The 26,829-nt window shown below is 32.8% G+C and overlaps 1 protein-coding gene across 4 annotated transcripts in view; it reads left to right on the top strand.

Annotated features, from left to right (window-relative positions):
- Window positions 1-26,829, top strand: part of RIMS2 (regulating synaptic membrane exocytosis 2) — a 601,723-nt gene that overhangs the window by 298,119 nt on the left and 276,775 nt on the right. For 3 of the 4 annotated variants that reach the window (XM_069600407.1, XM_069600406.1, XM_069600408.1), the window contains 7 exons: window positions 1,843-2,051; window positions 3,519-3,638; window positions 5,736-5,835; window positions 6,754-6,877; window positions 9,103-9,149; window positions 15,582-15,694; window positions 25,103-25,233. In XM_069600407.1, coding sequence (XP_069456508.1) covers window positions 1,843-2,051; window positions 3,519-3,638; window positions 5,736-5,835; window positions 6,754-6,877; window positions 9,103-9,149; window positions 15,582-15,694; window positions 25,103-25,233 — 844 coding nt within the window. Of the gene's footprint in view, window positions 1-1,654; window positions 1,723-1,842; window positions 2,052-3,518; window positions 3,639-5,735; window positions 5,836-6,753; window positions 6,878-9,102; window positions 9,150-15,581; window positions 15,695-21,401; window positions 21,450-25,102; window positions 25,234-26,829 lie in introns of all 4 variants that reach the window. The other variant, XM_069600405.1, reaches the window with a different exon arrangement.

Genomic DNA, 26,829 nt, shown 5'->3' with positions numbered 1-26,829 from the left:
TATCATTTTAATGTGTATGAATCTTAAAGATTCCATGAAATAAAGTAACTCTTTTCTTTCCCTTCACTAAAAACTACTTCTCCCTCTTGTAAATGGTCTTTACTTCCATTTAGTTGTTAATGTCAGAAACCTGAGGGTTATCCTTGATGCATGTCTTGCTTAACACTCTCATTTATACCCCTAAAGCATCTCTCAGTTTCCTCTTTACTTACCATGTCTGATACCATCACCTGTGTTCAAGTCATAATCACCTGTTGTGAGTTATTACAACTGTCTTTTAACTCATGGTGTCTTCCAATCCAATCTCTCTTTAGTACTTAGATTCATCTTTTTAAAATGTAAATCAGATCATGTCACCATCTTGCTTAAAGTCCTTCAGTGAATGAAATTCGTAATCTTCAATATGGTGTGAGAAGGCCTCTCTAAGCTGATTTGTGTTGCCTCTCCAGTCTCAGCACCATATTCTCCCTCATTCTTTTTGGTTCAGACACACTGGTGTTCCATCACTGTTCTGTACAGTGCCATCTTGTTACTTCTTCCTGGAATGCTTTCCTTTGCTTTCCATCTGCCTGTATCTTTATCTGTCCTTTATAGGTCACATATTTCAGTTCTCAAACATCACTCCTTTAGAGGTGTTTGCTGACCCCAAAATCTAAATTAACTGTTATTGTACTCTTTCAGTGTTTTGCACATCTTATATGACACTGATGATTTATTTATGTTTATCTCCATTCTGTTGAATGTCTCATTGTTTTACCCCTTACCTTAAGGTTTAGCACAATGCACAGCAAGATGAAGGTGTTTAGTAAATATTTTTAAATAAATGAAAATATGAATAGAGCTTAACAAGATGTGCACAGATAGATGAAAAAGTTCTTTTCCAAAGGTAAGACAAATCAGGAGCACATAAGTTTGAGAAATGGATATTTATTGTGAGTTGCCAATTACATAAATTATCTGAAAAATTATTTGAGTAGAAAATTTATTTTTAGGAGAATGCAATTTCTGAAAAAAACTTGAAAAATTGCTTCAAAATGATATCAAGTAATTCATGATATTTAAGGGAAGTTTATATTTACTAACAGAAGTTGAGTGAACCTGTTTTGTCATTTTCATATAGATTTAATCTTTTGTGTAACCAATTCTTTTTTTTTTAATCACTTGAAATTTTTAGGAGGTTTCAGCATTAAAGAATATCATACTATATTCCAGAAACATTTAATTACTTCATTTTTCATTATAGCGGTTATTAGCAATCCACTGTTTAATTTTTAAAATGCTTCTTAATCTTTGGAGAACAAACTCATGTCTGTAGGCCAGCATCAAAAAAATAGCATGAGTAAAAGACATTGCTGAAAGTCTTTCTGTTTTTCAAAAAATATACATTTTTTCTTTATATTCCTATTTATTAGCAGCTGTTTCTCTTCTTGCAGCAGTTTTGTTCTGTAGGATTTGTCTAGAGTACAGAAGTAGTCTGCATTCTATAAGTTTACTCACTTAAAATCTTAGGTTTTTCTTGGTGTATATAGTGAGTGCTTACAGATAAAGTACTTCAAACTAGAGGGGATCACAGAGTTTAAAATGTTGATTATGTCTTTGCCCTTTCTTTCGCCGTCTCCTTTACTTCCCTCTTTTGTCTGTCTGACTCTCACAGGAGACGTGGATCACAACTGGTTGGACCATACGTCTTGGCATAGCAGTGAGGCATCCCCAATGTCTTTGGTGAGACATGTGGGGCCTTACTATCTAATTTCTGTTATCATTTCACTTTTCCTTTTGGATTTACACCTTTGCATGTTTTCTTTTTGTATCTTTTTTTTTTTTTTTATCCCACACCTTTAGGGGACAGTCAAAAGGGAAAAAGAAAAACTAGAGAGCAGGCAGTTTTGTCGGACTCTAACACCAGGTCTGAGAGACAAAAGAAAATGATGTACTTTGGTGGCCACTCTTTGGAAGAGGATTTGGAATGGTCTGAGCCTCAGATTAAGGACTCTGGGGTAGATACGTGTAGTAGCACAACCCTTAATGAGGAACATAGCCATAGTGATAAGGTACTGAGATTGTGGAGCCTGCCTTTTAACCTGCTCATTTGGTCTTCGTTTGCTCTCTGTCACTCATTCAAACAGAACATAATAAAAGGACAGGGCATTTCAAGGGTCAATATAGCATTTCTTAAGGTGCAGAAAAGAAAAACAAAACCAAAACAAACCAATCAACCAAAATACTTCTTGCTTGCTTTGCTGTTTTTGTTGTTTGACGGCATACCAAAAAATAAGTAAATGAAAATAAAAATTAGGAACAATGGAATGTTTTGTTTATGGTCGCATGAAAGAACTTGGTAATGTTATTATAAACCACAAATATAAATAATTTTTTTTGGATTGGCTTATTTGACTGCTTGCATATATTTTCCTTGGGATGAAAATTAAATTATTAACAGTTTGAATCCCAGGTAAAAGGGAGATAATTGGGTCTGTTTGCACAGAAAAAGTTGTTTTTCTTTTTTCCCTTTCACTGTCATTTTGCTCTTTTGTTTTCTTGTCATAGCATTTTAATGTAGTGTCAATTAGTATTAGAGCCATTGCCATCTGCTTTGGTATTTATTGTTTGCTTTCAGTATAGTGAAACTTTTGAATTCTTTTTATCATATAGATGTGATTTACTGGAACTTGTCTTTTGCCTGCTAAATTTTGCATGAAGATGTGCATGTTAACTTTTAGATAACTGTGAAACTGTGATTACACAAATCATTTACTTCGTTATTTGACATATAATATATAATGGAATTGTGTCATGATTTAGAAAAGACTTGAGAAAAACTAATATTTTCAAGGTTGTTGAACAGTGTTTAACAGTACCATTGAATTATCAAATAAATAGTTCAGAAACCTGAAAGAGTCAAGAGATCTCCAAAAAATGATCAATGTAATCTATCCTCATGTTTGAATTGGACCTGTTTCTCCCATGCACATTCATTTGGAAAGTTACCGAGCCCTGTGTATTTTTAATAATTTTTATCTAGAAACCTATTTCAAGAAAACCCTCTTCAGTTTTCATATTTTAATTTAGCTTGACCTTTTAACTTTTACTGTAATAAAGTCTTTCAAAGTCTTCCAGAAGTGTTTGAAGATTAAATTCTCATTTTTAAATGAGTTCAATTGCATAGAATTAAGTCTCTTTTCTGCCTATGGTTTTTTAATCTTTAGTATGTAGATAATTAAACTAGAGTCTGCATATATTTTTAAGATTTATCAGTTTTTGTAGAACTATATAACTTCAGTATTGTGTCAGAGCATGTTAGAATTTGAAGTAACTGATTTTTTGAAAAAATGAGATATTAAAGTAAGATTATAAGCATAATCTTATCATCTTATTCAATTTTTGACCAGTGTTTTGATGGAAAGCTGATTTGTGTAATCATAACACTTTGGGAATTGCAAGTTTGGCTAGGTTGTACAATAAAGGGCCATTTGTCATAAGTAACATTAATTTTTGTGTTTATTGATGCAATATATCAGCACCCTGTGACGTGGCAGCCTTCTAAAGATGGAGATCGTTTAATTGGTCGCATTTTATTAAATAAACGTTTAAAGGATGGAAGTGTACCTCGGGATTCAGGAGCAATGCTTGGCTTGAAGGTATGTGATGAAATATGTGAGATGCTCTGTACTCCTTATAGATTTATCAGAAAAGCAAAAGATATAATAACTCTATACCAACTTAGTGTTTTTTTTCCATCTTCAAGAATTCCTAAATATTTGCACTCATTTTTCGAAACCTTTTCATTTCCAAGTATTATTTAAGAAGTTGTCATTATTTTACAATAATACATATTTATTTAATTTTGGAGAATAGAACTTGAGTTATATACTTTAATTCTAAATACAGTGCTCAAGCTTATTTTACCTATAGTTGTCTTTCAAGTCTATGTATGTGTTTATAGCCTATTAAAATGATAGCTTTGTTCAATTATTAAATGTGCAAATGTGGGAAATATATGTATTACATAGGAATAGAATTTGTATTAGCATAGCAAAATATGTATGTGTTTGTATGTGTGTGTGAGAGAGAGAGAAAGAGAATAATGTTTGAAGTCTAAAAACTCAGAAATAATTATGTTAGGAGATTTAATGTAAATGCTGATTTGTATTTTACGGTAAAATACCAGACAATTATTTGTTAAGTACACCAAAGAAGGCTCTGTTGATTTTTTGTGTATCTGTAAGGTGAACTAAAAACTGAAATACAAAGAGAGTTTTAAAATTGAGTCACTGCTATGGAAGTAGTTGTATAAATCCAGGAAGAGATATTTGAAAATTTTGATTGTAAATAAAATTGTGCATCATTTATTGGGCAGTTGCCATGTGGCTGGCACTCATCTGAGCACTTTATCATTTTACTGACTCTCAGATAAGAAATAAGCTTAGCAAGGTGTTCATCACCATAGTCTCAAAGATGGTGATGAAGGTGAGAATTAAATCCAGATCTGCCCAGTGTAGAGTTAGAACTGTAGAATAGTATAGAGGTCGGGATGCCTTGGCTTGACTTCTATTTATGGCAGTTACTAGCTATATGACATTAGGCAACGAAACTTCTCTTAGCCTCAGACCCTTCATCTGTACAATGGAGATAATAATACTGAGAATTATTATCTAGTAAGATTAAATAAAGCAATATACAAACATTTAGTACTGTGCCTGGCACTCTGAGATTTCAATAATAATAATTATAGTCAGTATAATTATTATTAAAATTTATGAAGAAAATTTTAATATATTTACATAGGGATTACAGCCCATATTGTCTATACACGTAATTTTCAGAACCAAACATTTGAATAGCTAGTTAATATTAACTGAACTGCCACTGAGTGTTATTCACTGCAATTGGGGAATAAATACATGGAGTAAAATAAATCAATAATTTTTTAATTCTATGTCATTCAGTCAATTGAGAAGAGGGAAAAAATCTATTCTAGTCAATAAAATTAGTTACTATTTTTTGCATAACTTGCTACAAAGTTGATATATTGATTGATTGGCAGTTCTGAGAATCAAAGCATTAATTTTTAAGAGACTAGTCTTACAGCTACACATATGATTCCACTGCATTAATGCTAACATTTGTTTTTTTTTCTGATTCTGAAACATATGTGTTAATATAAACAGAAAAATTGGGAGGCAGATGGTCTAAAGTTTACATTAATTTGGATGAGATTAAGTAAATTTTGTAATTTTCTCAGGAAAAATCCATCATCATCATGCATGTTATCAATGTGCCCCAAAGATTACCAACTTATAAAATTTTTAGAAGATATCATAATTATAGTAAAAGTAATAAATTTAGTATGATACTTGACATCTATAACTAGAAATTTATAATTAGAAATGTTAATGTAATTATATGTAATTATGTAGTATTGTATAGTAACATATTTTTAGAAATGGCAAAAGTAAGAATTCTGTAATAAAGGCAGAAATTATAAATTGTTTCTAAGGTATGCAACATTTTCAACAAATAATTGCTTAAATTGTAGAATACTTGGAGTATGTAAAGAGTCTGCCCTTGGCATATACTCAATTCCTAATAATAACACTATATTATTTAAAAATTATTTTTAACATGTTAAATTATCGTTTCGAAACTTGCAAATTATCTAGTTATTTTTTACTTGAATCTTCAACTGTGTTCTATTGAACAATATGCCTGTTTTAACATTTTCTTCTTTTAAACAGGTTGTAGGAGGAAAGATGACTGAATCAGGTCGGCTCTGTGCATTTATAACCAAAGTTAAAAAAGGAAGTTTAGCTGATACTGTAGGACATCTTAGACCAGGTAGGTTTCAATTTTTGATTATTTACACTTAAACTGTTAAACTTAGTAGTTATGAAAAAGTTGTCCTCATTTAGAAGTGACTTCACTGGTAACCAAAAGTTCATTTAACTTAAATGTTAATTTTTATTCATCAGTGCAAAGTTGTAACTATTAGTTCTTAAGTCACAGTAGGTAAAAAGATTTTTTTATTTACTGATTTTATTTTTTTGTTGATGGATATTCCTAATCTGTATCTCAGATTAGCATAATTTGTTTCCCATAAGCCTTATTTCTTTCGAAGAACTTCCAGTATAGTTTAGAAAGTAAATTTCATGGATAAATGTGTTTTTCCTGAAATGTGTTACTCCTATGTCTTTGATAATGGATACTATTAAAGAGATCCTTAAATGCCTTGGAGAGGATTCAGTGAATGGTCAGGGTTAAACTTTTCATAAAAGAGATTAGATAAGTGCTCAACTACATATATATTGAGAATCATAGTATACAGAGTTATACATTTTTCAAAGAGGCAACTGATCTTGATAGATTCTAGAATTGCAATTTCTATTAAGAAATCACAGACAAGAGTGATGTCACCAACTTGGAGACATAGGTTGTTCCCAAGTTGCTTCCCCTTGCAGAAACAACTAACAACTACTCAGGGACAGGACACTATTGAAAACAATTCTAGAAATCACAGAGATGAGTTTTATGTAATTTTTTCCTCTGGCCTTTCCTTGTCCTTTTGTGTGAAATTTCCTAATCATCCCAGTCATCATATTTTATGCCATTGGAGCTGTTCTCAGTATGTTTCTTATTCCATAACGGTGCTTGTATTCTACAAAATTGATTTTGCAGTTTGAGATTGCATTTGTTTCGAGTGCGTTTTGTGAAGTTAGATTTTCTTTCTAAGATTATCATTGCTGACACACACCACAGGTGATGAAGTACTAGAATGGAATGGAAGACTATTGCAAGGAGCCACATTTGAAGAAGTATATAACATCATCCTGGAATCCAAACCTGAACCACAGGTGGAGCTTGTTGTTTCAAGGCCTATTGGGTGAGTTGATCTGAATACTTTACACATGTGTAAATTTGACTGTGTGTACATGCTCAGTCATTCAGTTGTGTCTGACTCTTGTGACCCTAAGAACTGTAGCTCACCAGGCTCCTCTGTCCATGGGATTTTCCAGGCAAGAATACTAGAGTAGGTTGCCATTTCCTCCTCCAGGGTATCTTCTCTACCCAGAGATCAAACTCCTATCTCCTGCGCTGGCAGGTGAATTCTTTACTACTGTACCAACTGGGAAGTCATAAAGTTGACTACTATAATTTATAATATGCAATTCAATAATATCTGATTGCTTTATAAAACTAAATTTTTTGAGGACAGTGCTTTTTCCTCTTTTACTAAAAACACCTTATCAAAAATGACATCTTTTTATCTGATCATGTTAGAATATGTAGTTAATTACAAAGGAAGAAAATTTAGGTGTTTATAATTTTTCTTAGGGCTTCCCTGATAGCTCAGTTGGTAAAGAATCCGCCTGCAACGTAGGAGACCCCAGTTCGATTCTTGGGTTGGGACGATCCCCTGGAGAGGGGATAGGGTGCCCACTCCAATATTCTTGGGCTTCCCTTCTTGCTCAGCTGGTAGAAAAATCTGCCAGCAATGCGGGAGCCCTGGGTTCAATTCCTAGGTTGGGAAGATCCTGGAGAAGGGAAAGACTACCCATTCCAATATTCTAGCCTAGAGAATTCCATGGACTGTATCTTTTATTTTTAATATTTAAGATAATTTTTATTATCTTAGTAACTCAGTAGAGAGCTAAAGGATTAGCAGAAGGGGACTATAGTAACAATTATTCTCAAAAGAAGTTTCATAATCTGTGGTTCTGTACATTGCAGTTCTATGAATTTTATGTTTTTTTCCAAAATGGAGATTTAATATAAAAAAAAGAGACAGGTTAAGGGCACACTATTTCTAGATGGAGGCAACCGCTTAAGGAAAAATGAACATCTTTAAGTTAGCAGATAAAAAGTAAGCAAATGTCAATTACTGTTTGACTTTTAAAATTGGCAATTAATATAATCCTTAATAATTATTTTATTATTATTAATCATTTTATTTTATTATTTTAAATATAATCCTTTTTAATCTAGTGAATAATTATGTTTACTTTTTAATTATGTTGTTAGAATTACTCATGAAATACCACAGCAGTATTTACTTTACAAAAGCTTGTATTCTAAGCCAATGTAAAAGAGAAACCTATAACTTAAAAAAGCAATAAAAAAATATATAAACTGACAGTGAATTATTAAATGCATGTCTGGTGTAAAAGTATTCCAGGGTAGAAACTGGAAATTTTTCCTTCTTAGAATACTAATGCCTAGTTTTAAGTCATTTATATGAGTTTTTCATGATGAAATTGGTTCATGAAGGATATTTTCGTGAAGGAAATTACTTCAGTTGGTAACTTAATTTTTGAAATGTTCCTTTCAAAAGTAATGAATCTATCACATGAAATTATATCTATTTTTTATTTTGCCTTTTCATAGTTTTGCTATATGGTTAAACTAGTACCTTAGGGTATTAATCAAATGTATTTCTTGGTATTAAGGAATTCTCCAATCACATTTTTGTTTAATATTTAAGTATTATTGATGAAACTTTTTGAATGAGCTTAGCCATTAATATATATCATCCTTGGCAAACCTCAAACAAAAATGTACATACTTTAAGTGTAAATGGAATACAGAGTAATTATGTTAAGTCCAATAAAAACATGTTTACTTTTTTCTTAGTAGAATTATTATGTTTAAAAAAATTTCAGTCACAATCCAAATATTTTAGTTTTTATTTTGGTGATATTTTATTTGAATTTCAATGTTACTGATTTGAACAACAGCAGGTACAATGTAAAGAGTAGAGTATAATTAAAATATATCTCTAAAACTTACCTTGTTTTGAGTATAGAAATTTTTTGAATGGAAAATTGTATAGTAAAACACATAGAAATGAATTGTATATTTTCATAAATCTGCTCCAAATGCATGTAATTTTTCATTTTTTTAAGTAGTAGGAGTCGGCCCCGAGAACTTTGATTAGCAATAAAGTGCTACGACTTTTTTCTCCTTATTTATATAATGCTTCTATCATACACAGTTTTGTTCATTTTGCATTGTCCTGTTATAATATAGATTGATAATTGTCATAATAGTAGTTCCTAGTACTTTTTAAAACAGTTCTTGTATTTTTGTTTTCTTTTTCTGTCATTTCAGAGATATACCTAGAATACCTGATAGCACACACACACAACTGGAGTCCAGTAAGTTTCATTTATTTTAGGAGAAAATGTCATTGATAAAGTCATTCATCATCTGAGTCAAATGAACTCTTTATTAATACAAAGTAAGAAATATAATAGTAATGTTATCAAGTATGCAGTTGTATAAAGCTGGAAGATTTAGTATTATTTCCTGTTATTGTAGAAAAAAGTACAAAAGTCTATATCTTAAGATGATTTTTTTAAACTACACTGTCTTAACTACCATGTACTTTTTCGATAGCTGTATTAAGGTATATTACTATAAACTGAAGGTATTTAAAATGCAGTTAGGTAAGTTCACTACTCAAAATTTCACTCTGTCCCCAAATTTAGTCTAATTTTAAAATTTACTACTTTGTAACCTAATCCTCAGTAAATGTGGGGAATCCTGAGGACAATCTAGTGAGTAATTACATATATATTCTTATTTATATTTTCAGAAAATGGGTAATAGTTCTGATTTAACAAAGTAGTAATGGAACAATAGACATTTAAGTTGAAATAATATTAACTATATAGACATTTTGAATTACTTGTGTTTGAATGCTACTTCAGATATTAAGCAAATATCTTAAGCAAATATAAGTTAATTACAATTTTATATATTATATAGACATTTTAAAATTACATAGGCATTTTAAATTACTTGTGTTTGAATGCTACTTTCAGATATTAGGCAAACGAATTTTTTCCAGTGAATTAAGTTCGTTGACTGATTGACAGAAAGGCATGTTGTGAAGGAAGAGAGGAGGGTTGCAACCTGAAATATGTTGATCAGGATAGACCACACTGAGATGGAAGAATGGGAGCAAGATTGGACAGAGTGGCAATCTGAGGAAAAAGCTTTTCGGATACAGAGGGCAGAAGTTCAATGGTGCTAAGCCAGGAAAGCCTAAGAGTCATTTAAGAAAAAACAAAAAGACTGTTGTGGCTGCAAGAGTGAGCAAAGGGAAGAACAGCAGGAGGGAGGACAGGGAGGTCTCAGGGCAGCGAAACTGCAGAGATTTTACGAGGCACTGTAAAGAATTTGGCTTTCACTCTAAGGGAAATCAGGAGCTGCATAGGATGTTTTTGGGGAGAAACATGTTTTACAGTCTGGGTGCTGTATTGAAAATAGACTAAATGGAGTGAAAGCAGAGAGGCTAGTGAGAAGGCTGTTTCAGTATTTGACTGGTGAGCCAGCGGTGACTTAAGGCATGGTGGTTGCAATGAAGGTCGTGAGAAGTGACTGGATTCTTTATACACATGTCAATTAACAGAATACTATTAAAATAGATGGGGTTTTTTACATTCACATTATAAGTATGAGTATTAATTTTTTAAAAAAGAGAAACTTTACCAGAGAGGTCAAGTCATTTTGGAATGGCTTAGCTCTAAATTTTAAAATTTGATTATATGATATATTTGCTTTAGTACCTTTGGCTAGTTGCTAAATTATTTTATCCAAAATAATATTATGATCACATAAAATTATAAGTACTAGCATAATCATCAGAGAAGGCGATGGCACCCCACTCCAGTACTCTTGCCTGGAAAATCCATGGACGGAGGAGCCTGGTAGGCTGCAGTCCACGGGGTCGCTAAGGGTCAGACACGACTGAGCGATTTTACTTTCACTTTTCACTTTCATGCATTGGAGAAGGAAATGGCAACCCACTCCAGTGTTCTTGCCTGGAGAATCCCAGGGATGGGGGAGCCTGGTGGGCTGCCGTCTATGGGGTTGCACAGAGTCGGACACGACTGAAGTGACTTAGCAGCAGCAGCAGCAGCATAATGATAATAATTATCATTAATATATAATGATATCATCATCATCACTCCTATTTTGGATGCCTGGAACTATGCTAGATATTGTTACTTATACTAATTTTCACAGCAGACTATGATGTAGGTAAAATTTTTATTCACTTACATCACCCAGATATTATATAAGCAGTATGGAATCCTTTATCTTATTGAGGCTATTTGAAAAACCCCTAGGCTACAATTCCAAAATTGTTTCTATTAGGGCAGGGGTCCTTTCTCAAATAAGATTGAGTCCTGTTTGTTTTACAAGTTGAAGAGTAGCTTTCTCCAAGGCCTATTTCTTAACCTCTATTTTTAGTTCCTCAGTAAGTTTTTCTCTTCATATAATTTTAATTGCCACATGACTCCTAAGTTACATTATCAAAATGATCTATCATTGTCCCTACAGCCCTGGATATATAAAGAATATTGAAGAATATGTTCTAAGTGTCTTCCTGTTACTTGAACTTAGCTTATTTCTTAATATAAAGGCAGTATTCTTTCAACTTCTAAGTGCTATGAAGGTATCACCATTACTTCTTATCCCAAGGCTTACCGTTTCCCCCTTCATTTTACAATGTATTCTCTTTGGAAGTGAATACTATCCATTGAGTTCAGTTCAGTCACTCAGTTGTGTCCGACTCTTTGCGACCCCATGAATCGCAGCACACCAGGCCTCCCTGTCCATCACCATCTCCTGGAGTTCACTCAGACTCACGTCCATTGAGTCAGTGATGCCATCCAGCCATCTCATCCTCTGTCGTCCCCTTCTCCTCCTGCCCCCAATCCCTCCCAGCATCAGAGTCTTTTCCAATGAGTCAGCTCTTCACATGAGGAGGCCAAACTACTGGAGCTTCAGCTTTAGCATCATTCCTTCCAAAGAAATCCCAGGGCTGATCTCCTTTAGAATGGACTGGTTGGCTCTCCTTGCAGTCCAAGGGACTCTGAAGAGTCTTCTCCAACACCACAGTTCAAAAGCATCAATTCTTCAGCGCTCAGCCTTCTTCACAGTTCAACTCTCACATCCATACATGACCACAGGAAAAACCATAGCCTTGACTAGACGGACCTTAGTTGGCAAAATATTGTCTCTGCTTTTGAATATGCTATCTAGGTTGGTCATAACTTTTCTTCCAAGGAGTAAGCGTCTTTTAATTTCATGGCTGCAGTCACCATCTGCAGTGATTTTGGAGCCCCCCAAAATAAAGTCTGACACTGTTTCCACTGTTTCCCCATCTCTTTCCCATGAAGTGATGGGACCAGACGCCATGATCTTCGTTTTCTGAATGTTGAGCTTTAAGCCAACTTTTTCACTCTCCTCCTTCACTTTCATCAAGAGGCTTTTTAGCTCCTCTTCACTTTCTGCCATAAGGGTGGTGTCATCTGCATATCTGAGGTTATTGATATTTCTCCTGGCAATCTTGATTCCAGCTTGTGTTTCTTCCAGTCCAGCATTTCTCATGATGTACTCTGCATATAAGTTAAATAAGCAGGGTGACAATATACAGCCTTGACATACTCCTTTTCCTATTTGGAACCAGTCTGTTGTTCCATGTCGAGTTCTAACTGTTGCTTCCTGACCTGCATACAGATTTCTCAAGAGGCAGGTTAGGTGGTCTGGTATTCCCATCTCTTGAAGAATTTTCCACAGTTTCTTCTGATCCACACAGTCAAAGGCTTTGGCATAGTCAATAAAGCAGAAATAGATGTTTTACTGGAACTCTCTTGCTTTTTCCATGATCTAGTGGATGTTGGCAATTTGATCTCTGGTTCCTCTGCCTTTCCTAAAACCAGGTTGAACATCAGGGAGTTCACGGTTCACGTATTGCTGAAGCCTGGCTTGGAGAATTTTGAGCATTCCTTTACTAGCATGTGAGATGAGTGCGATTGTGCGGTAGTTTGAGCATTCTTTGGCATTGCCTTTCTTTGGGATTGGAATGAAATCTGACCTTTTCCAATCCTGTGGCCACTGCTGAGTTTTCCAGATTTGCTGACAGATTGAGTGCAGCACTTTCACAGCATCATCTTTCAGGATTTGAAACAGCTCTACTGGACTTCCATCACTTCCACTAGCTTTGTTCGTGGCCATGCTTTCTAAGGCCCACTTGACTTCACATTCCAAGATGTCTGGCTCTAGGTGAGTGATCACATCATCATGATTATCTGGGTCGTGAAGATCTTTTTGGTACAGTTCTTCTGTGTATTCTTGCCAACTCTTCTTAATATCTTCTGCTTCTGTTAGGTCCATACCATTTCTGTCCTTTATCAAACCCATCTTTGCATGAAATGTTCCCTTGGTATCTCTAATTTTCTTGAAGAGATCTCTAGTCTTTCCCATTCTGTTGTTTTCCTCTATTTCTTTGCATTGATCACTGAAGAAGGCTTTCTTATCTCTTCTTGCTATTCTTTGGAACTCTGCATTCAGATGCTTATATCTTTCCTTTTCTCCTTTGCTTCCCGCCTCTTTTCTTTTCACAGCTATTTGTAAGGCCTCCCCAGACAGCCATTTTGCTATTTTGCATTTCTTTTCCATGGGGATGGTCTTGATCCCTGTCTCCTATACAGTGTCATGAACCTCAGTCCATAGTTCATCAGGCACTCTATCTATCAGATCTAGTCCCTTAAATCTATTTCTCACTTCCACTGTATAATCATAAGGGATTTGATATAGGTCATACCTGAATGGTCTAGCGGTTTTCCCTATTTTCTTCAATTTGAGTCTGAATTTGGCAATGAGGAGTTCATGATCTGAGCCACAGTCAGCTCCTGGTCTTGTTTTTGTTGACTGTATAGAGCTTCTCCATCTTTGGCTGCAAAGAATATAATGAATCTGATTTCGGTGTTGACCATCTGGTGATGCCCATGTGTAGAGTCTTCTCTTGTGTTGTTGGAAGAGGGTGTTTTTTTGACCAGTGCATTTTCTTGCCAAAACTCTATTAGTCTTTGCCCTGCTTCATTCCACATTCCAAGCCCAAATTTACCTGTTATTCCAGGTGTTTCTTGACTTCCTACTTTTGCATTCCAGTCCCCTATAATGAAAAGGACATCTTTTTTGGGTGTTAGTTTAAAAGGTCTTGTAGGTCTTGATAAAACTGTTCAACTTCAGTTTCTTCGGCGTTACTAGTTGGGGCATAGACTTGGATAACTGTGATGTTGAATGGTTTGCCTTGGAGATGAACAGAGATCATTGTGTCGTTTTTGAGATTGCATCCAAGTACTGCATTTCGGACTCTTTTGTTGACCATGATGGCTACTCCATTTCTTCTGAGAGATTCCTGCCCACAGTAGTAGATATAATGGTCATCTGAGTTAAATTCACCCATTCCAGTCCATTTTAGTTTGCTGATTCCTAGAATGTCGACGTTCTCCCTTGCCATCTCTTGTTTGACCACTTCCAATTTGCCTTGATTCACGGACCTGACATTCCAGGTTCCTATGGAGGACCCCAATTAGGGTGACATTTTACATTTTAATTTCTACAGCTAATATCTATTGGACATTTGGTCCCATCTGCATGTCTTGTTACCTGCTTTACATTTCCCCCTGGATGTCTTTGTGGTGTCGCAGGGTCACTGTGACGGGTTCCAAATTAACTTCTTCAACCACTCCTTTACACACAGAACGTCTCCAGAGTTCTGCATCCAGGGAATATCCGCTCTGTCCTGTGCAGAGAACAAGACATAGGGGACCATATCTGGTTATAACCCTTGAAATCTCAATGTCCCCCCCTTTTCCTTAATCTTGCATATCTAATTAATTTGGGTCCTCATTTTCTAATTTTGTTATACTGTCTCAATTCTTTTTTTTCAGTCCATTTTCCAGTCATTCCTTTTCTTTAATATTTTATTGAATTCACTTATTCTTAACTGTTTTTCATCTCGCTCAATTCAGACACTTTAAATAAACGGTAAAGACATCTTCCTCAAATGCGGTTTTTATTACCTAACTCAGAAAAATTTGGCATGGATATTTTATTTGCACCAAAATTTGTAGCCCAGAGTTCCAGACATTAAATTCTGTTAGTATCTCATTAGCTCCATTTTACTCACTTTGTGATTTGTTCATGCCTCTCCATACAAATAAATTCATACATATAACTTCTGGGTACTGAAGTTCTGCTTTTTCTGCTCTCCTATATCTTTTTCTCATAGCTCCTTACTTTCTTTTTACCCATCTAGTTTATTATATTCTTCCAGATATGGTTAGAAACCACTGCTGAGAACTTTCCACAGTTAATATTCTAGTAATTACATTTTTAGCATTACAAGTTTAGACCATATTTGATTTGCTTTATTGATTTAGATTTTGGCTTGGGTTTTTCCTTCTTCAGTTTCTATTTTTAAAATTTCCTAGTATATTATTGTAAGATATGAGTTTAGAACACACAACAGATGAAGTAGCTAGGTTCTGAGGTCTCTTTCTGGTCTAATTGGCACAGAAAATGGTTCACCCTTGGTCTTTCAAGAATCCCTAAGCTGCACTTATATTTTTAAAGAAACCTTTTAAGTATATTTAGAACATTGTGGCTAAGAAAAAGGTCTATATAATGAAATTTTGTAAGTATTAAAAATAACAAGATATATGGTAAAGATTATTAAATACTAATGAAGAGTCGTTGTTATTCTTTATGTATAATTGCCATTTCAGGTTCTAGCTCATTCGAATCTCAAAAAATGGATCGTCCTTCTATTTCCGTTACATCTCCCATGAGTCCTGGCATGTTGAGGGATGTTCCACAGTTCTTATCTGGACAACTTTCAGTATGTAATTACTATATTAATTTCTCTCTTGGGGATATCAAGTAGTATTTTTACTAGACGATGCCATTTTTTGTGAACCAAGTCCTATTTAGAATATAATTGTGCTTTTCACCATCAACTTTGTCATTCTTAGTAATTTTAATTAATTTAAATTCAATTATAATTATCTAACAGAATGCTTTCTTTATTAGAGCTAGAGTTTTCTGGAATTTGGTGAGAATTAGAATTTTTGATGCTATCTAAAACCTTTTTCAGTAAGTAATATTATTCCAAAATTCAAGGTCATGATTTTCGCTCAGCTAAGAAAATGGGGAAATATATAATAGATTACTGAGTATATCATGTGGATTTCATATTAAGTGACCCCTAATTTGAACATTTTATAATAAATGTTAAAATAAAGTTACCCATCTTATACCCATATTAGAAGAGCTTTGCAAATTCAGGCCCTCACATTTTATTAATTTCTAAAGTTGTCATTCTGTTTTAAACCATTTAAAAATATTAAAATTTATCCACTTATATTTTAGAAACAAACAGATTAATATTGATACTAATTCTGATGAGTTACTAACCTGAAATTTTATGAGTATTAAGAACTCTTTAGATTCTCAAAATTCAGACATTGAATTTTGGATAATTGTTACTGTTATAGTTAAAAGCAAAACTATTCTTGGTCTAATTTAAAAGCAATTTCTATCTTTGTTAAATTAGGTACAGATTTTGTCCTTTTATTTTCTGGGGGAAGGAGAAGTATTTGATTTTTCTTAAGAGTTTCCATTAATTAGTTGAAGATACAGGAAGTATAAGCAGAAATAACATAGTAAAAGTCATTAGGCACATCTGTTCTGAGACTACTTTGATCACAAAAATGAGAATAACAGAATATGAAATACTATTAGGAGATTGTAAATGTCTTACTAAAATGGATTTCTTCTTTTTATTATTTTCTTTTCCTTTCTCTTTCATAAACAGAGTGAACTTTTTCATTTGAGGACAGTGGTGTTTTTTCCATTTTCTACAATAAGTAGCATCTTTCTACTTATTCTCTTACATACACTGACAGCACAGATGTTGAGATTTATGGTTACAAGTATATGTGTATTTTCTTCCACCATTTTAGAAAGTGTTAATAAATGTTAGCTTTTAATTTTTAATCATGGCTTCCCTTAGATAGTTTCATCTATAAGTAAAGCACTGGGTGGCTGATGATTCCAGTATATATTAAATCTGTATGTGTGTGTGTGTGTGTACTTAGTTAGCTTCAGTTGGTGAACAAGGGAGTGGAAGTTAGACTCCCATAATAAGTAAGTACCACTTTGTTGCTGCCTCTTTTGAAATCTCAAGGTTATATTAGAAATTGAACTAGGAACAGAGGGTTCAGAGTGTGGGCATTTAGACAGATTTCAAATTCAACTACTTTTCCTCACGGTTCAAAGTGAATTTGGTAGAAAGGTAAGACTGTTAAATATTTGGGGAAAACATAAATGTATATAGTACTTGTTGTGTTTGTAAGTGATGGTTTAAAATCTATATAATTATAATTTAACACATGTTCCATTTTATCATTTTTTATGATCTAGAAGTGTGTTCCAGTAAGATAATGTATATAAATATGATATATATTTCTTTTGGTAAATCAAGAAAACACATATAACTAAAAAATTAAAGTCACCTATATTCTTGCCACTAAAGCATAATCATTCACATACATATAAGTTTTTAAACAGAACTATAATAAATCTGTATATACTATTTTAAAACTTCTTTTTTTACTCAATGTATCATATACATTTTCCTTTAATTTTTTTAATTCATCCTAAAATGATTTTAATTCCTATTTAATACCCCATTTTAACTTAATATGCTATTATAGGATATCTTGCTTGTTTGTAATTTATAGTATTTTAAATAATGATGCCATGGAAATCCTTGAATATAAATCTTGCATATTTTGTTAGGATAAAATTCTTTTGTCGGGATAATTTTTATTTGGATATAAAATTACAATGTGAAAGAAAAAAAGTTTAAGATTCTTGAAATCTTTTGCCAAAACTTTCCTCCAACATATTTTTGCCAAATTAAACTACAATTATCAATTCAGGTAATATATATTAAGATCTATCCCCTCATCAGTTATAATGCTAGTAGCTAAGAGAATACAGCAGAGGATTTTACCTTCATGAAACTTAATTTTACCTTCATTTTATTCATGCAGCAAAACTAAGCAAGATACCCTTTTGGATATAGTATTTTCCTTTTTATTTAACCCAATTTCTGCCAACTGGAGACAATTTTTGGTTTGCTCTAATGATGCAGAGGTTGGGAAAACATTTGTCCACTTATATCATCCTTCAGGGAGACACTCAGGAAGTCATAAGGCAATATTATGTTTCCTATATCCTTCTGTTCTACCTTTGGGTATTTTTGATTTTTGATGAGATTTTACCTGGGTCCATAACTCCCTTATAAAATTATGACATTGTTAATGTCTGCTAATATAATATCTGACAAGATAATTTGTATATTATGTGAGCTTTCGTTCCTAATATATTTATGTCAGTTCATGGACTGATATTTTCTCAAATATATGAGATGTATATAATATATATATATATATAACACATTATTTAAACTTTCATGTGCAAGGCTGTTGTTGATGAATTTAAAACTGTTACTCCATTTATTTCTTCATGCTTGAGTTGTACTGCTAGCTTGTTGTTATTCTCAAGCATAACTATGAAAGTGCCATTAATGTGTTTGGTGAGAAAATCTGTATGAGCTTAGGTTTATGACACCTGGACTGTATGTTAGTCTTTTCGGTGTCAGCAATCCCTTATTTTGATTCTTTTTTAAATTTGTGGTCTTCCGTAATTTAGCAGTTTCCTTGTTTGAAGGATTGCTTCTGTAATTCTCTCAATATTTTAAAATTAATTTCAGCCTTTAACTAGTTTTTTGATAGAGTGTTAAATTAAGATATAGCCTTTAACTATTTCAAAAGTGAGAAGTGACTCAGGATTTTGTCTCTAGGAACACATTAATTCTTATTGATAATCATTTTACTTCAGAGTCAGTGGCTAACTAATAGCTGCAATGTTTTTCCCTAAGTTACTTTGTTTTAATATTTTTCTGACTCCATTTTTAGTGATGAGCTTGTAAATATTGTACATATCCATTTTATGCCCATTTAAAGGGACTAAGTAGCTGAAGAATGGGTATGTATTCTTTATATCTACTTAGAAATTTGATAGCTGTTTTCAAATTTTCTATAAATGAAAATTTTTTCTTTGAGCTTTTATCTTTTATATTTCTTTGTTACAACCTTGTTATTTTAGAAATATTATTATGTAAGAAGAATGTCCTGAAGTTGGTAGTGCAGGATGAAGTATGAAGGGACATTAAAAATGCAAAATAAATCATAGTGTGCAAATTCAGATTCTTCATTTGTATGAAACTGAATTGTTACAGATATAATCAGACATTTCATGCTTAAAATAAATGAATCGTATTAATCACAAATTGCAATGAGATGCATAATACTTCATCATTTTTTGATGAAATATCCAGAATCTATAGAGATAGAAAGCAGTTTAGTAGTTGCCAGAAACTGGGGCAATGGGGAAATGGTGAGCGATTACTTAATAGATACAGAATGTGATGAATCATGACTCTTCTGATGTGATGAATAAGTTTTGAAACTAGAAGGAGGTGGTGGTGACACAGCATTGTGTATTCTCTAAATGCCACCGAATTGTACACTTTAAAATGGTTAATGGCATGTGACTTTAACCTCATCTCGATTTAAAACAATCTGACAAAACAAAATATGTTTACATAGCCAAGTTTAATGTATAAGCTTATGCATAAAGGTTAAGTTTAAATTGGCATAGATTTTAGACAGTTGATTTCAAAAATCTATGAGTTGCTCGTTTGAGGTCATTTTGGAAGATGGAAAAATGTTGACCTTAAAGGATTACTTTATTTCAAAGCACTGTTTCTTTGAAAGTAAATGTTTTAGTTTTGAAGTAATATTTACTTGCAAAAATCTTTCATTACCTTGAGGTTTTTGGTCAACAACAGGTAGGACAGTTGGGAAGGCAAGAAAAGTAAGATATATTTCAAAATTGAGTACATTGTTAGTCCTTTTCTTCAGCATGCCTAGCTAATCTCTGTGAATTTCAAACATCCCTTACCCTTCGGCTAGAGAATTATCCACTTAGGGTTATGCAGACAGATACCAGGAACATACTCCATATCTAAACTTTCCTTTCTTCCTTTGGAAATGTCTCCTCATGAAAGGGAAGACAACTGAAGTTTGAGACTATCTTGGTTTTTGGAGATAAAGATGACTCATATGGCTGAGTGATAGTCTGCTTTAAAGATTCACTTTCCTTTGGGTTTTAGATTACGTCTTAAACTATTATCAGATTTTGTCTGATGATGGCTACATTGGACAGCAGTCCTCCTAGTACTTATTATCTGTTTCTGTATAGCAGTGGAAACGTCTGAAATCTTTAACTGTTCACAACTGTTAATTAAACAAGAGAGACATGCATGAAAAATGTGAGAGATGGGATGGAATCTTGGTGAAGGAACAAAAAACAAATGCCCTGATATCCACTCCCAAACCCAGAAACTTGAATCTGATTTTGTTCCTCTTGTAACTGTTGGCATGTCTTAATGAAGGCACAATGTTCCAGTGGTTGTGGTATCTTTGGGAAGGAAGCTGTTTCAAAATGAAAAAAAAAAAAAGAAGAGAAAAGAAATTTGATTTTATTCTATGAATTTGAAATAGAGTGTTTTAACCAGAATTTAGCTTTATTATTTACCTTTAAAACTGTCTTACTTTTTGAGATTGGACAAGTCTGTCTAGGCTTTTTTTTAAATGTCTCTGTTTCCTCATCTACCTACTGGCGATAAAAACAACTACTTCCTAGCATTGTTTTAGGCAACAAACTTGGCAATAAACTGTTATTGAAAGCTTGAAAATATAGAAAGAACTGTATAAATAAAAAGAAAAATATTATTGTCATTAATAAGTGTAATTAGCTCTAAATAGTGTTATCTCAGGTGGTACACAGTAAATGTCTGAAAATGATGGTTAAATACTAGTTCCTAGTATAGATTCTTAAAGTGTGAAGCAACGAATTAATCCAGTGTGTTCCAGCACACTTATCTTTCTGTGTTTATTCTTTTAAGAAATGATAAAGCTGACTTGGCTAATATTTTTTAGACTTTTGTTAGGCATATTCCTTTGGAAAGTTGGATAATTACTTCTATAGATGACTTTTCACTAATAATTCTTTAATGTATTTTTATCTAACTTCTTCTTGGACTATGTTTTTTTCTATGTAGTGTGTTTAAGGATGATATCTGAAATATCTTGGCTCTCGTATTTTATGTTTACATTCATTCTTTCAGAGTATATGAGCCCGATTATATTGTTTTACATTCAGTCTTAATTCCTGTTATGTTGATACATTTAAAAATCTGATTTAAAACTTAGATTTTATATAGGTCTTAATCTGTTTTATAATTTTGGGAAAATTATTCATTATGTTGAAGTACTTAATTTAGATATATATTGTCATGGAAAAATGTATTTAAGGGATAGTTGTATGTGTTTTTTACTTTTGGTCTTTTAGTTCCAGCGTGTTGTCCTTTTTGGTTTTGTTTTATTGCTTTTTTCTTTAATTTTGCTTACCAGAGCCAAAGCCTTAGTAGAAGAACAACGCCTTTTGTTCCTAGGGTTCAGGTAAAGGCCTTGTCTGCCTGATAGAATCTAAAATTGTGTTTTAACCCTTATTTGTATGTTTTTGGAAAATGCATAGTAGGAAAACTTTATTTGGTATGTTGCTCCAAACCATATTATTGACTTCCAAATCATTTTATGAGCCAGTTTGTAAAATTCTGCATGGGGATTAAAATACAATAAAAATTTAAAGAGACAATCTTTGTTAGTGATTTTATATGGTAGACTGAATACTAAAACTCATAAGTTTCAGGTTGACATTTAATGTAGATTTCACTTATATCTGTAATATTGACACAAATAGCTGATTTTATACTGTTGATATTTTTATTACACTAAGGTTACTGTCTCTTTAAATCATTCATTATATCACTTAACATCTACATTATCTTGCATTTTCCAAGCAATTACTCCTTGAGGAGACTGGCAAATAAATTTGTACCTTATCTAAAATATGAATTTTCTGCAAATTATATATAAAGTTCAACTTTTGAAAACTATATGAATTTGATAGAACAAAATCACAATCCAAATAAAATGTGTTGGGTTTATTTTGTTTACACTATGTAATTATAATTCCATTTGTTTTTACTGCAATACTTGGGTACAAGTTCTTTGCCTCTTTTCATTAGGAAACCCCTATACCAAAAAGTAATGTTAATATAGCATTTTTAAAAAAGTAGTATTATGCTTTCCTTGCTTTGCTGCATGGGTTTCTTTTTTTTTGGTTATTGTTGTTGGTTTTCAATAATGCTAATTTAATTTAAATTTTAAAAAATTGAAGTTGTTCTAGTTAACACTATCTAGTGTAAAATATTTACTTAAACTGCTCAGAGTCTGCTTGGGAAACTTAAAAGTGGCACATGAAAATTGTATTAAAGCAAGTACAATGATATCAATATTTTTATTAATGAAAATGATATAAAATAAATATATCATATTTAGAACTGTGGAAGTATATTTATTTTATTTTGAGAAGACATATATTCCAACCATTCATTTATAAAGCACATTTAGGAATGTGACTAGTAATCTAGCAAATAAAATAATTTTGTTTTGATACTGTGAGCTGGATATCTATTAAAAACTTCAATGCAAGTCCCGTAATATAAAATGAAAATTAGGGCTATTGATCAAATGCCCAGTTTGACAGTTTATTAAGACATATAATTTTCATCAAAAAATCAGTACAAAGTGTGCCTGTTTCATATCTATATTATTTTAATATGTATATATTTGTAACATATAATTTAATAAATTGTAAAGTATTAATGTGAAAATATGAAAGCTAGTACCTAATATCTGTTTGTGTGAGGAATGAATATTATTAATAAATGATATTTTTGGTTTTCCATGGCATAAGAAAGTCTAAAAATAATACTATTTATCAAGCATTTGAAATATATATCTTAAGATTTAGCTATAATAATTTTAAAAGAGCAAAAATGCTGCCTGTGGAGATGACAACAAAGGTTTAGTGTCAATCCCTAATAAAGTACTCACAGAAATCAGTAATTTGCTCCAATAATTAATTATGAACTTAGTCTAACAATACTTATTATTTTTCTTTGTTATTTAAATGCACTGTTGGAAAACAATTTTGTAGCCTTTCAGAAGTTTTTTTCTTTTTTGAAGTGTCTTATATTGTTGTCATGATGCTCCAAGAAGGATTTTTAACCTCATGGAAAATAAAGCCATAGCTCTTATTGCTATAGAAAATAAAAAATATAGAAAGTAGTGTGATTTGGTCACAAACTTAGAGGAACTTCGAATCTTTCTTACATCTGTTTCATCTCATGTATGAAACACTCTTGTATTTCTTACTTTTTTCTTCCTGCTCATATCTTTTGCCTGAATGTCTCTTTTTTCCATCTATTCTCATCTATATCTTTGTTTTAATATTGTTGGGCAAGAAATACTTGAACTTTTTTCTTTTTTTAATAGTAATTTCTTAAAGTTTTATATTGGAGTATAGTTTATAATGTTGCCATTAGTTTCAGGTGCTGAACTTTTTTTTTTTTTTCACTTAAATATCAGATGCTTTTTTCCAGGTTATTGCTTCCCTAGTCTAAGGCAGTGGTTCTCAAGCTTTAATGGAAATGAGAGTCACCTGAGGATTTGTTAAAATGCAAATTTTCTGGGCCCCATTCTGGTTCTGTAGCTGAAAGGTGGGCCACAGGAATTTGTAACTTTTAAACAGATGAGTCAGATAATACTGTTACAAGAGTTTTATGAACCACAGTTTGAAAACCACTTGACTAGGGTCTGTACTTAGCAAGTCAGTTCAAAAAACTTTTTGTTATAGAGCCTCAAGATAATAATACCTGCATTAAACATAAGGACTTAATATAAAGAGTAGTATTACCATTTGTAAAATTTAAACATTTCTAATAATTATTCTTATAAGAGAACTAATTTCATTTAACCAAACAAAAAACTGTATAAATAATTTTATATACTTTTCCAGGCCATTAGTCTTCTGACTCAAAATTCTTGCTTGGCCTCTCATCCTCTTAGGATATGAAGTGAGGGACTCAACAACACCATGTTAAAATTGGAACTGAGCTACTAACATATCATATATATATTTATCTGTATATTTTTTTAACGTGGATGGTCTTATGTATATAGCCTAGAGCTTGGCCCAGCCGACTGTCTGCTTTGGAGTGGAGAGGAAAGGACTGACATGAGATATATAGTTAAGGCTTCCAAGCGGCTGCAAACATTGTGCATCCAAATTAAAGGAAAAAATCAAACCATTGAAAATAAAATATGCATATTACGTAAACAAAACTTTTCCCCAAGCTCCAAATTTCCAATTCAATTTCAGTTTGAAGATAGTGGCCAGGGATGTGCTAAATTCTGAACCAAATGTGAATCAGAATCATAGTCATCATAACTAGGTGTGGGAGTGTGAGATGTGTGTGGGAGGTGACAGTTGTTAAGTCTAATGAATTCAACAGCTGGATGTGAAGATCTAATCCTTAATTATGACATAGGCAAATTATTCTAATTTTCTCATCTTGAATTATAAAATATACCCTTTTATTCTAAGGATGAATATATTTGCTTCACAAATGAAAAAGAGACTATGTATAAAAAACTTTAAAAGATGAATTTATTATAGTTTTAAATACAAATTTAAGCAGTCTGTTTACTAAATCTTCTAGTAATTCCTAGTTACTTATAATCTTTGAAAGATCTTTGCTATGATATAACATAAAACATTTGCTGAAAATATTCCCATGAATGCCATATGAGCAACTTATCTGTTCAGTTCATTTTGAGCGCTTATTCTGAACTCAGTATTGTAGGGCAACCAAAATGAACTACAATGATTCCTGCGTAAATGTAGACACAGAATAATCCTATATAAAGTCCTTATTTTAGCAGTACAATTATTATGTGCATGTTAATAAGCTATCAAATTAGATTACAAAAATTTCAAGAGATTTGTCACACTAAAATATCTGAATTAAATTCTCCATTCATTGAAGTTATTATAGCATATCCTTTAAGTTAACTGCAATTTACTAAGTGGAGTTTATATTCTATGCTAATATCAGGGTAAGAGAATGGGGCAAAGATTGGGAATGTAAGCATTCTGTTATATTAACAAATGGTTAAGCTGATAAATAAATATTTTTGCTTTTCAGATAAAACTGTGGTTTGACAAGGTTGGTCACCAATTAATAGTTACAATTTTGGGAGCAAAGGACCTCCCTTCCAGGGAAGATGGGAGGCCAAGGAATCCTTATGTTAAAATTTACTTTCTTCCAGACAGAAGGTAAGGATATGAAACAAAAGTAATTATTCTTGAAAACAGATGAGAAATGTTAATAGCAGGGAGTGTTTTGATTTTGTGTCATTTATTAAAAAATTTTTTTAAAATATCATACCAATTAGATACTTATAAAGTTTAACATAGGCATAATGATTCCTAGGATTCATCATATTCCTCTACAGTTTCTACTTTCTCTTACTAATATATTATTTCTCTACATTCTGTAAAATTAATGAACATGCTTTATATTTAATTACCTATATCATCAAGGAATCTCTACCATTGGGCCAAGATTTAGCTTCCTAAAGTGTCATTTACTTTGTGTCCATGCTGATCAGTATGCATGTTATTAATCTACCCTGATTTAAATAGAGAAATCAGGATAGGAGAAATAGCTTATCAAAAATCATCTAATCATTCTTAATTTCAAACACATACAAAATGAAAGAAATTATCCAATAAACACCATGAAAAAGGAAAAAAGTAGTACACTAATTTCCCTTCCCTAGCTCTTCTGCATCCCTGGTTTCTAGGGCTGGTCTGGTCATTTTCTCAGGATGGAAGTAGCCGGATACAGATGTGGTTTTAAACATAGTTGTATACTTCTGCACACTCTCTTATTTGGTTTAACTTAAAGTCATCAGTATTGAATGCCACAGTATCATCTGAAGAATAGCCTCAACAAAGATAATAACAAGTAGGCAGTTAACAAAGGCCTTACACTTTGATACATATTTTGGAAAAAAAAATTAGTAAAACAAATTATTCAGAAAATATGTGAGGTTGCCACAGCCTCCTAAACTATTAGAAACTGTCTGCTGTATGATTTTATCTTATAAAGTTTACTTAAAGAAGATTGTTATGTAACAACTTAGATTGTCTTTCGGGGAAGGATATGCTTTGAACTGTAAGGGAAGATGAGGATATGCAATAACTAAAATGGTAAATCCAGCTTAAAACTTCAGTTGGATGACAGATGTCACAGCCATATTATCTACCATCTCATGGGGAGGCCACATCACTTTGCTTCTCAGAGTGCAGCGAGTTTACTAGTCTAAGCATCCTTAGATTGCCATCATAAAAACTTGCAGAAAATCGTGCATTCCCACATATGCTTTTATGTAAGCCACGTAACAAGTCATAGCTCAGTCGGTAAAGAATCCGCCTACAATGCAGGAGGATCTGGTTCGATTCCTGGGTCGGGAAGATCCACTGGAGAAGGGCTAGACTATCCACTCCAGTATTCTTGGGCTTCCCTTGTGGCTCAGCTGGTAAAGAATCCGCTCGCGATGTGGGAGACCTGGGTTCAATCCCTGGGTTAGGAAGATCCCCTGAAGAAGGGAAAGGCCACCCACTCAAGTATTCTGGCCTGGAGAATTCCATGGACATAGTCTGTGAGGTCGCAAAAGTCAGACATGACTTTCACTTCACTTCACTTCAACAAGTTACTAGAGCTCTGAAGAAAAATGCTTGTTTTGGAAGATGATAAAAGTCTCTCAGATTATTTGGGGTTTTTTTGTTGACTGTTTAGTTTTAGTTTATTTTTCATGCCTCTTCCCACTTTCTGAGCAGAGCTCAGATGGATGAGAAAGTCCCTTT

Source organism: Ovis canadensis, chromosome 9 (genome assembly GCF_042477335.2).
Source record: "Ovis canadensis isolate MfBH-ARS-UI-01 breed Bighorn chromosome 9, ARS-UI_OviCan_v2, whole genome shotgun sequence".
Lineage (NCBI taxonomy): Eukaryota > Metazoa > Chordata > Mammalia > Artiodactyla > Bovidae > Ovis > Ovis canadensis.
Note: the sequence above shows the minus strand (reverse complement) of the source record. Positions and strands in the feature narration are given on the sequence as shown.